This window comes from Trichoplusia ni, chromosome 6, assembly GCF_003590095.1.
Source record: "Trichoplusia ni isolate ovarian cell line Hi5 chromosome 6, tn1, whole genome shotgun sequence".
Classification (NCBI taxonomy): Eukaryota; Metazoa; Arthropoda; class Insecta; order Lepidoptera; family Noctuidae; genus Trichoplusia; species Trichoplusia ni.
The window spans coordinates 10,296,571-10,308,601 of NC_039483.1; the positions used below are offsets into that span (position 1 = coordinate 10,296,571).

Consider the following 12,031-nt stretch of genomic DNA (forward strand, 5'->3'; position numbering starts at 1 on the left):
TATGACGAAATTAAACAATGTAGAAGAAACTGCAGTCGCGATATCGCTTTTAAAGGTCCCACACATGTTTGAGATGTCAGTAAATACCTACAAACTGTACAAACTCCTACCAATTAATTTTCAATTAAAATTGACTTTGCGCACTTGCCGTTATATTCTGCGGAGACGACCAATAAATAAATCTTTATCTTATCGTGCCGATTACTGCATTTAAATTCTCAATAGACAAATCAGTTCTACACATCAAACGGTGCGGTCGCCACTATGGCAACAAATTTAGCAAACAAAGTAATCGTTTTAACTGGTGGAGGAGGTGGAATCGGTTCCACAATAGCTGATAATTATCTTGAACAGGGAGCAAAACTTGTTATTTTACTTGATAATGACGAGAAGAATGGAGCCGACACCGCAAAACAATTAACAACGAAATATGGAGACAACAAAGCTGTATTTATTAAGTGTGATTTAACTTCCGAAGTGGATGAAGTTTCAAAAACAATTTTTGAAAATTATACAGTCGACGTCCTTGTCAATAACGCTGGAATCTTCGATGAGACGAAACTGAAACTGACTATAAATGTCAATGTAACTGCTCTTATTGAATTGAGTTTGAAGTTTTGGAACCACATGAGGACAGATAAGGGAGGAAGAGGAGGCACCATTATTAACTTGGCATCCATATATGGATATAGAGTTGATCCATATACTTCCATCTATCAAGCTTCAAAATTCGCTGTTATGGGATTTACGAGGTCTTTAGGTCATGCAGATAATTTCAAGAGATCTGGTGTGAGAGTAGTTGCCATCTGCCCTGGTTTTACCAGAACCAATATGACTGTTACATTTACCACAACAGACTTGGACCGCTTGGAGGAATATAACGAATACGCTAAGAGCCTACCGTGGCAAACAGTAGAAGCGGTGGGTGATGCTGCCGTAGAAATCTTTGAACTTGCTGAAAGTGGTTCCGCTTGGCAAATCAAGGGAGGGAAACCTGTTGAAGAAGTAAAGTTAAAGTTTGAAAATAACGATCCATAATTCAAATTTTTCAGTAGTATACATACGTGAAGCTACATTGGTGACATTAATTTGATACACGATTAGGGTCAGTAGTCATTAATCATATGAGTCATGATAGCTTCAATATTGAAGCAATATTCACGAATTGAAGTTTTTTATTTCAAACAAACTAAAATTTAAACTTGAAATTGTGAAAACTTGGCACAAAATTTCATTTATGGAATAGAAGACATTGCTTTTTTTGTAATCTCAACTGGCCAAAAAATGGTCAATAATAATGCTAAAGAGTTTAAATATTGACGATATCTCAAATATATAGCTGTTAGGACGGCGATCAATTTTTAAAATATATTTTGCACACCATGTATACAATTTCAAATCATTTTAGTAACCGCTCTTGAAGTGATGTTATTTTTCCCGCAACTTTTAAAATTAAAAATAACGGATATTTACTTAATTTTGTTTTTACTCATCGAAAATAGAATAATTTGAAGCCCCTGACAATAGTCCACATGACACATCATCTTTCTCCCCCTTTTTACGACTGCAAATTTTATCATTTAATGAAGCTAAGAACTCTCTTGATTAAGTCATCAATATTATATTTCAGTGCGCTATCACTTGAGCCCCGACTCGATCGACCGGCAGTATATTGTCAGTCATTCGGTTATTCTTCCACTTTCACCTCCTTTCGGGAACTATGATGCCACATACAGACGGACACATCAATCTTATAACATCGACCTTTTTGCATCGGGGGTAAAACAAATAGTTTATTGTTCCAATAAAATACGATAAAACAGAAAATGAATATATTTCTCCATTTAATTACCGTCACAATCACAATCACTAGGAACAGTAGGAACTAACCACTTTCGTCTCAGTTTCGCGTAACCTGCTTTTAAAACTAAATCAACTGCATCATTTACGATCGTACTGTTGATCGCAACGTTTTGAAGACAAATATTTAACTTTGAGACATCTGAGCCCATAAGACTACACGAATAATCGAGTGTTTGAGGTCATCACGCCAAAACCACTGCGCGCGTCGAATCGCGGGTTCGATCCCCGCGTAGGACGCTTTTGTATGATCCCCCACAACACAAGGATTAAATTTCTTAGTGCGAAAGTCGTTAAAAAAAATCAAGTAGAAATGTTATTTCCATAAACTTGAACAATAAAAATAAAAACAGTACTACAGCTTGCTTAAATGATTAACCACCAAATACTAAGATAACAGAATTTGTTTAATAGTGATAAGCCGAATGTATTCTAGATAAGGTTTCATTCGTTTTGTGACGTAATCAAATTGGTGGCTAAAAGCTATCTCATGATTTAGATAAAATAAGTGTATTCTTCTCGCTTGGTAACTCATTACCGTAGGTGGTTTTGATAATGAAATCGCCGTCCCAGCTGAATAAAGCGACAAGTGCTGTTACGATTGCTTTACTTTCAATTTTGAAATGACAAAATTATCCGTGGCTTTTGACAACTAAGTAGACCTATCTTAATTGCTTTTTTATTTAGCTGTATTATTTTCACTGCTAGAGTATCCCTCTTTTTGTCTTCCGCTTGCAGTGGAGGGAAGGAGAAAACAAGACATGACAATGACATGACATGACGTTTCGCTTTTTATAGTTGATTTCTTACGTTCCATACTAAAACCGGAATTTACCAATATTCGTTACCGAGCAACTGCAGTCGCAATATCGTTTTAAAAAGATCCCACTCATGTTGGCGATGATAAAAAATGCCTATTCAGTAAACATAGTTATTAGGGTAAAGGTTTAAAATCTATGCTTCCATTAAAATTAAATTTTCTCATTTGCCGTTTCATTCTGCGGAGGCGACCAATAATCTCTTTTATTATTTGCAGCACTTTGGTCTTTATCTTATCTGTGCCGATTACTGCATTTTAATTCTCAAAACACAAATCAGTTCTACACATCAAACGGTTCGGTCGCCACTATGGCTACAAATTTAGCAAACAAAGTAATCGTTATAACTGGTGGAGGAGGTGGAATCGGTTCAACAACTGCTGATAAATATCTTGAACAGGGAGCAAAACTTGTTATTTTACTTGATAATGACGAAAAGAATGGAGCCGACACCGCAAAACAATTAACAACAAAATATGGTGAGAACAAAGCTATATTTATTAAGTGCGACTTAACTTCCGACGTGGATGAGGTTTCGAAAAGGATTTTTGAAAACTATACAGTCGACGTCCTTGTCAATAACGCTGGAATCTACGATGAGACAAAACTGAAATTGACTATTAATGTCAATGTAACTGCTGTTATTGAATTGGGTTTGAAGTTTTGGAATCACATGAGGAAAGATAAAGGAGGAAGAGGAGGCACCATTATCAACTTGGCGTCCATTTATGGATACAGAGTCGATCCATACATTTCTATCTATCAAGCTTCAAAATTCGCTGTTATGGGATTTACGAGGTCTTTAGGTCATGCGGATAATTTCAAGAGATCTGGTGTGAGAGTAGTCGCCATCTGTCCTGGTTTTACTAGAACTAATATGACTGCTAAACTTACCACAACAGATAGTGACCTCATGCAGGAATTTGACGAATACACGAAGAATCTACCGTGGCAGGCAGTAGAAGCAGTGGGTGGTGCTGCTGTAGACGTCTTCCAACGTGCTGAAAGTGGTACTGCTTGGCTTATCGAGGGAGGAAAACCTATTGAAGAAGTAAAGTCATGAGAAACGGAAATTATTTTGAAAACTTGATGTAAATAAAACATGAATATGTTGTCATAAAAACGAGTTTTAGGAAAATTGACTTTTTTTCAAATCCTTAAAAAAGTGCTCAAAAGCTCGATTCACTTTCATCTCATGTCACTGAGTATAAAATAGAATTCTTTTTGCTCGTAATAACTGACTACACTCCACGGTCATCGGAAAATGTGCTGAACTTTACAACGCATAATATTGACTTTTATATTTAATAGTATTGAAATACCTATTCAAAAATAATAATTTTGCAGTACGTTTATCACTGGCCCGAGCATTGTGCAAGGTCAGTGATAAGTCTTGATCATAAATTGGGTAGAGAATGTCTTGATAAGCGGTACTAATACAAAATGCGACGATATCCAGAACAAAAACTAAAGTGCAGCTGAACAAATAAAATATACCCATATCTCATACATATTTTCATTTTTTATTCGCACGTCTGTCTGCGAATAAAATTTTGTTAACAATGTCAAACATAATGGATAATGATCATATTAAGTAGTTCTAATAATGTATTTACTAGGTATTTTTGCGCAGGGGAAATAAAAAAATGACAAAATATAGATGTGTTGGGCGAAGCTGCTGCGGAAGACTTTAAGCACGATAAAAGTGTTTCTGCTTGAGTGATCAAAAGACCTGTTGCCGAAATATTCTATCTACATCAAATGTTAGTGAAAACGATTTTCAAAGTCGAAATTGTCTATTTTGTTGTGATTACTGTATTATGTAATTTTCATTGAATGACATAAATGAGTAATTCAAATTATATCGTTACTGGTACGAGACTAAATATGTTTTAGTCCTCAAAAAGCAGTTGGACGTTACTAACACTAAATACCTTTCGTTTTGTATTCTTTTTTTAAGCTCAAAACAAGCGTCGTGGTTCACAAAAATGCTTTTCTTAGCCGAGATCGTACCGCGACACCCGCGGCGTATTAGACGTGGTGATTTATAACACTGAGCTCTCTATGCAGTCGAATTTACATTCATAGTAACCGCTATTTCGATTACACTTAACCATAATTGGAACAAAATTATTAATGATGATGAATGTCAAATTATGGCTTAATACCAAGTACGTGAGCTCAATCATGGCAAAATGCAGAAGCAGTGGGTGATGCGGTTGTAGAAGTCTTTCAACGTGCTGAGAATGGTTCTGCTTGGCTGATCGAATGAGCGAAACCGGTTATAGAAGTAAATCATTAAGAAAATCTAGTTCTATGCCGATTAGTTGCCAGGCTTTAACAGTCAATACGGACAAGTTTTTGTTCAACCTAGTTTACTACTCTTGTATTATACTCGTATTTATTAGGTAATTATTCTGTCACGAGAATTTTGCAGTGAATTTATCCGTGACCCACGCGACTTCAGAGAGAAATTATCTTTTGTTGTTTATAAACAGTGTAGACCATCTCCAATCAGCTCCATACATAAATAATTGTGACAATGTCAATGTGTTTCAAGGAGACCAGTATTACAAATTAAGGAAAAAATATCAAAACTACAGCTGAACGAATAAATAAGATTCCAAAATTGAATTAATAATTCCCAGTACCTCTCGTCTAAACAAACATGAAATATGGGGATGCACGTGTTGTAAAGATTGTTTTTTTTTGGAGGTCTGACACTAACATTTTTTTTATTTCCATATACTCTATAGTATATGGAAGAAATAAAAATCTGGACAAAACCAGAGCTGATGGACTAATTCATTTCAGTTGTTTGTTACTTGCAATATTCTTGGTATTTTCTTATCATGTTGCGATAAATGTTACAAGCAAATATATCTTTATTAAAACATTATATATTCAGTTAGATTTATTAAAACATTCGTTTAGTGTTGTTATAAATGCATTATCTTAATTATAATTTTATAGAGTTTATAATCAATCGGTTGTTTGTCAGAGTTATCACGTCGAGCTTGCATGGTTTCCTGTTCATGTACTTATATATTTCGAAATCTGTTTAAAAGTGTTTAGTAGTCTCACAGCATCCATACACAATGGCTGCAGACCTAAGGAACAAAGTGGTGGTAATAACCGGCGGAGCTGAGGGAATCGGTTTTGAAATAGCCGACAAATATCTACAGAAAGGAGCCAGTATAACTATATTACTGGATATCAACGAGAGACTTGGAGAAGACGCTGTGAAAAAACTTACAACTACATACGGTAAAAATAAAGCACTATTTATTAAATGTGATGTAACTTCTGATGCAGATAAGGTATCAAAAAAGATATTTGATAATTATAAAGTGGATGTGCTCGTTAATAATGCTGGCATCCTAAACGAAAATCTTCTCAAGAAAACCATCGATATTAATGTAACCGCTGTTGTTGAATGGGGTTTAACTTTTTGGCACCACATGAGAAAGGACAAAGGCGGTAACGGAGGCACAATTATTAACTTAGCTTCAATCTATGGCTACAGAGTTGATCAATTCCTTCCTATCTATCAAGCTTCAAAATTCGCTGTTATGGGATTTACAAAGTCTTTGGGCCATGTAGCCAATTACACGAGATCTGGAGTGAGAGTAGTAGCCATCTGTCCTGGTTTTACTGAAACGAAGTTGACGGATCAGCCCCCAATACGGGATATGGGTCAAAATGACGAGTTCGAAAAGTTCTTGAAATCCCAAGAGTGGCAGAAGGTGGAGGCAGTGGGTAACGCCGCGGTGGACATCTTCCAAAGAGCTGGCAGTGGATCTGCTTGGCTTATCGAGGGTGCTAAACCTATTGTAGAAGTATGTAAATAACATTCAGCTCCATGTTTATTTGTAAACAAATTTTACTCGAACTCTATTGGCTATTTCTGTTCAATAAATATTAATATCCGTGTGGTTTCTTTTGTAGTTTTATTTGTATTTTGCACCTATTGAAATATTTATTGACTTGGTCTTAAAATACACTTGGTAGAAGACCATAATAAGGCAAAAGTGTCGTTGCTTTACATATGCGAATATTTTACGAAACTAATTAGCCTCTAGCCTGCTTACTTCAAGACATTATTCTTAAAGTTTCCAAATAAGCATTTGTTGTTTATGTGACGTTTAATGAGGGCCATTGTATGACGTCAGGTGGAGGGCTGGGGGAGTAGCTAAAAGCTTTGCAACATTAGTTCCCATCAACTGCGCAACAGACTTAGCGGACACCGACGCACACGGGTTTGAAGTAGCTAGAGCCACTAAGGGAACATTGAAAAATGTTACTGCAATGGAATGGAAGGAATAGTTTTTTAAAAGTATCGAATAAGTTTAAAGAGTCAAATCTTTAAATTCGACAATAATTCAGAACAACGGATCTATGTTGTATTAAAACTACGATATGATTTCACACTACTTGCCCAAATTTTGAATGAAAATAAAGTAGCATTCATAGTTTTCTAGGTTCCCATTCAGCTCGACAGGCACATCGGCTTAACATTTAAGCTTTATGTAATCTCTGATGGCTCGACGCGGATTGCTGAGCGTTTTAAGTTCACGTGTGTACCCGGGGTCCCGCGTCGTAAACTGGCTGTTCCCACAAAGTTGTTCTTACACTTTTATTATTCTATGTTTGTGTGCTGCTTGAGGATTTCCGCCGTAATACTAAACTTACGGGATTTTAAAACATCGCGAGGCATTAAGATTATTCGGTATGGTTTGCGGTTCCGCCGAAAATAGTAAGTAATATAGGTGGATGTGGTGCATTTCTCCATTATCCAACTATTTCTGAAGGTAATCCCAATTTTGGAAAAGCTCGTTCTTTGTTATAAACAATTACAAGATGGTAATAAATTGCCGAACCCAACCTAATACTAATCAACGTATCACAAAGCAATGATCTCCCAAACCACTAAACCGATCACCACATCAATAAGGGATCTAGAAGAAAAACTCAATAAAGTAAATGGAGAATAAATAAAGCACCTAATTTAATTAGTGGAGCAATATACAAAGTTTATCTCGGCAGTTTGGTGGCTAAGACGCCGCGCATCTAATGAGGCTTGAGATAGATGCTCATTGAACTTGGCAACACTACGGCCACGATTAAGCACCCTTAACGCCTTATTGACGACGCCCTTACAGTCCAACGTGCTTCGTTTGTTGTGTGTTCGAGATGTTGGCAGTTCAAATGTTTTTGACGTCTCGTTATTTCGAAATATCTGTACAATTTACCTGTTTTCAAAACTTGCTTCATTTCTGTAATAAATAAGTTTAAAATTGTCCTGTGTCCATTCAATCAATTATGATGAAATGTTTAGAACTACCAACACATTTCAAGTTACAAGTTTAGTACGACGTCAGCCCAGGTCAGCTAGCGATATTTCCATTTTCCGCAGAAATGTAACATTTTTTTGCCCGTAACAGTCAACACTGGTTCAGCACGACGGCGACAGGCGCACGACATGCACAAGCTGACATTTGCCGCGACTTTGTGTTTGTCGAAAGCGAGCGAGTGAAATAAACACCCCGGATCGTTGCGAGTTACGAGATACAGATAATTGAGAAATGTCAACCGTTATGTTTTAGTTGTATTGTAGATTTGTTTTTTGCTTTAAAGTTAAATAAATTCATTCAAATATAAGAATAGCAGTACCTACTAGCTAACTGAGACTTGTGTAGCGTTGATTTGTTTTTGAAAAATCTCCAATTTAAACCCTGACTATGAATCTTTAAACTTAAGCGGTCTTTAGTAGATTCATGGCATAACTCTATTTAGTTTTTTAACTACCAGGTTAGAACTAATTTTCTTTTAGAAGTCCCTAAACCCTTGCTAATTGAACAGTTCCCAACTTGTACCACGTTCAACTTCGCATCAACCCGAATGACGCGCGTCAGTCTGTCCCTGACATCACCCACGTGATTAATAATCTGTCACAGCCTAGTAACATGCCTGGCAACAGCCGCCACATCGCAAACGAACCCCGCACAGGAAGCAACAAAACATTCCAGTAGAACAACAAAAATGGTCAGTATAAATTAGACTGTGTCGCTGTTTGTAATACGCAGACATGTTGAGAGCTAAAGTAATGTAGAGGGAATCATAAATTGTGTCGCAGGTGCGAACTTATTTAGATATACTTTTCCCAGTGGCCGTGTTAATATTAGATTTGTGAAGTTACAAAATATGCTCTTATTTATGCCCCAATATAGGAGAATTTATGAACTATGAATATTTATTTGCTTACGTAAATAATGCGTAACACAAGCTTGAATAATATTTAGAGTTGATTGGCTTATCATGAATTAATGAAGCGTTCGATTCTTGAGGAAAGTAATCTCCAATTGTAATTATTTTATTCGAATGAGCTCCACTTGCATAGAGTTCTTATCAGCGCACTCTGTCGACGAACGAAGGAACTTTATCGCAGAGTGGATTGGTCGTGTATATCTGAAATTAAACTGAAGGTATTTAATTAAAAGAGTTAAGTAGTAAACATGTTTTTTTTTAATTTAGGTACATTTTTTAGTTCTAGTAACTAAAAATTGTCTAGTCACCTATTATTAAGTTAATTAAATCGGACGCTTCTTTAGTTCGATAAGTGGGCCACAGATGGCGTTATGCAACATGAAGCCTGATATTCCGAAACTTTTTTTTTAATAAAGTATAAGTCAAGGCCAATACGGAGTTTTACTCTTCATTACAAAACGTGATGACACCTAAACCGGTTTCTTAACACACTGTGCGTTGTAATTGTGCAGTACACTGGAATTTGGGAGCTTTTTCTTTGTTATATTAAGCTCCCTATAGGCCAAAGCCAGGGTAGGGCAAGCGTCCCACCTTGCCCCAGTGTGGCTACGCACATGTCCGAGTGCGTTACTTATTGGGGTACCTATAGTTTCATGAAGCAAATTAATCGGTTAATTAATACAATCACGTTGTCATGAATACAATCAGAGATGTATGACTGCAAACAATAATAGATACATTGATGGATGCCTTCGCACATAATTAGGTTTACTAGTGCTCTGACACTAGCGCCAATTCCTGAAGCGGCACGATTTAAAACTATACTCGACAAAATGCTTACAAGGGTTTGTAAGCATTTTGTCGAGTATAGATCAAAAACTGACCCAAACCAGCAGGGACAAGGCTTGCAAACCTAATAGACGGAACAACTTTAAGATGAATAAAAATATTCCTTTATTTTCTAAGTCAGTCAAAAATATATATCAGAAATCTATACATATAATAAAATTGTAGAAAAGTGAAAACTGTACATTGAATATTTTTAAAAAAGAATAATTGCAGGGTGGTCTACGAACGATTCCGATGCCGAAAATATGATTTTTAGAATTTTTGTCTGTTTGTCTGTTTGTCTGTTTGTCTGTTTGTCTGTATGTATGTCCGGAAAGATCTCGGAAAGTACTCGATAGATTTGATTCATATTTTCAGAGAATATCAACAAGAGGTCCGGTCAACATACTTTTTACTTATTATCTCGCATTTCGTTACAGGGGGAGAGCAGGAGCCTTTTATATCTGTACACAAATATCAAATTATCTCATAAACTACTCAATATATTTCGTTCAAATTTTGCATGAACCTTATCGTACACATGATACAACAAATATACAAAAACCATAACGCTACTATGCAGGGGGCATGAGCAGTAAAGTTAAAAATTTTTGGACTCACCCGTAACATCGTGTAATACAATTATGAAGTGTATTTTCAGCCCATTGAGTAGTAGGCAGCACGGTCATCAATTTACTCAAAAAACATCACGCTATTTATCTTAAGACTTTTGGCAGAGCAATAATATATTTCTTCGAAAGAAAATCAATTTCACAAAATCAGTCATTTTATTCTCTTTCAAGTCTAATGTAGACCTAGCGCGACAATAATTAAAATAAAAGAAACATAAACTATTAATACTTTTATTATTATTCTTTTGATGCAAATGTTACTTCGTAATCGGTACATTCTTGAAACAAAGGAACTTAAATTATTTTTATTTTTATTGGAATACTACTAAAATTACTCAAGTTCAAATGTGGAATGCCGTAATATGATTTTGTGTTTATTTACGATAGGTGTATACACCTATGTTTTTAGCTCGGTAATGTTGGCGATGCTACTTCAAGATAAAAGAATTCGTAGTGACACTCAACCCAAAGTTGCATGTAGTTCACATTGATCTCATCTATAATTATGCATAACAATAAATTACTGAACGACACAGTTAATTATATTACCTTGGTTCATCTGTAACAACTAGCAACAAAAATATAAACTTTCAAACAAAAAAAAGCCTTTCAAACAATGAAATAATGTTTTCTTAAATTTGCAACATTACATAGGCCAAAAGTATTTCGGATAGAAAAGCCCAGAAAACTTGCATAAAAACTTCATAATAGGTATGCAATGTGAAAGATCTATAAGACCAAAGCTATCAATGAATAAGAGCGTACGCTAGAAGGTTTTTGACATTACGTATCTATTGATAGAACAATGTCTACTGATACCTGGGATTTTTCAATATTTTAATGATTTGATTGGTCTACATCCGCCATTACAGAGAACGCACACGTGGCCTTTCCAAAGATTCCTTTAACAATTTATTGTAATCTCTACTTATTTAAAATTTTCTTCTTTCGTAGCCTGGTAAAAGCAGGGGAAGGAATGAGACTGAATGAGTTTCTGAGATCCCAAAGCTAAGCCGACGAGGATTAGAAACATATTTTTGGAAATTTCTCCAATAAGGCTGATAATAGCGTGTAGCTATCAGCACTTACATCCGTCATACAATGTCTTTAAAATTCATTTTGGCTTATGAGGTAACGCTGTCGATACCGACGTATCGACAGCATAACCTCATAACCAACCTCATGTAGTCTTTATTTAAGTTCCATTTATGCAGTAGGGATGACGGTATTTTACTTCAATGATCGTTTCAGTTTTAATATTAAGAGGACAATAAAACATAACGTGTTTCAGGAAACCGTTTATCTGGGCGCAATTTTGCAAAATCTTATATCTTATGACACTATGTAACATCCACAGTTACCGAGCCCGACTCTCACTTCACCAGCTCCGTCCACAAAAATAGTTTGACATCTTATTTATATCGTCAGATAACATCGTGTGTGAAAATTACAACTGTCTGGCTATCACTGTTCCTGAGAAACAGCCAGGTGACAGACAGACGAACGGACACCGGGGCCTCAGTAATATGGTTCTGGTTTACCTCTTTGGTTACAGTACAATAATAATTTTATGATACCTCATAATCCGTCTAACAATTTCAGGTGTAGGCCGGCCAAAGAACAGAC

General features: G+C 35.9%; 3 protein-coding genes across 3 annotated transcripts; all 3 read left to right on the forward strand.

The window, feature by feature from the left end:
- Positions 1-202: 202 nt before the first annotated feature.
- Positions 203-1,137, forward strand: LOC113494902 (alcohol dehydrogenase 1-like). The gene has a single exon (XM_026873419.1). The coding sequence runs from the start codon at positions 265-267 to the stop codon at positions 1,036-1,038; it is 774 nt and encodes a 257-aa protein (XP_026729220.1). The 5' UTR covers positions 203-264; the 3' UTR covers positions 1,039-1,137.
- A 1,809-nt stretch (positions 1,138-2,946) lies between these two features.
- Positions 2,947-3,816, forward strand: LOC113494861 (15-hydroxyprostaglandin dehydrogenase [NAD(+)]-like). The gene has a single exon (XM_026873363.1). It carries the CDS (start codon positions 2,989-2,991, stop codon positions 3,739-3,741), a length of 753 nt encoding a protein of 250 aa, XP_026729164.1. The 5' UTR covers positions 2,947-2,988; the 3' UTR covers positions 3,742-3,816.
- Positions 3,817-5,633: 1,817 nt separating this feature from the next.
- Positions 5,634-6,618, forward strand: LOC113494862 (15-hydroxyprostaglandin dehydrogenase [NAD(+)]-like). Its single transcript, XM_026873364.1, has one exon. The coding sequence runs from the start codon at positions 5,777-5,779 to the stop codon at positions 6,527-6,529; it is 753 nt and encodes a 250-aa protein (XP_026729165.1). The 5' UTR covers positions 5,634-5,776; the 3' UTR covers positions 6,530-6,618.
- The last annotated feature ends 5,413 nt before the right edge of the window (positions 6,619-12,031 follow it).

What these genes read in the sequence shown, in the direction of transcription:
- LOC113494902 (XM_026873419.1), top strand. Translation starts at nt 265, where the DNA reads ATGGCAACAAATTTAGCAAACAAAGTAATCGTTTTAACTGGTGGAGGA.
- LOC113494861 (XM_026873363.1), top strand. Translation starts at nt 2,989, where the DNA reads ATGGCTACAAATTTAGCAAACAAAGTAATCGTTATAACTGGTGGAGGA.
- LOC113494862 (XM_026873364.1), top strand. Translation starts at nt 5,777, where the DNA reads ATGGCTGCAGACCTAAGGAACAAAGTGGTGGTAATAACCGGCGGAGCT.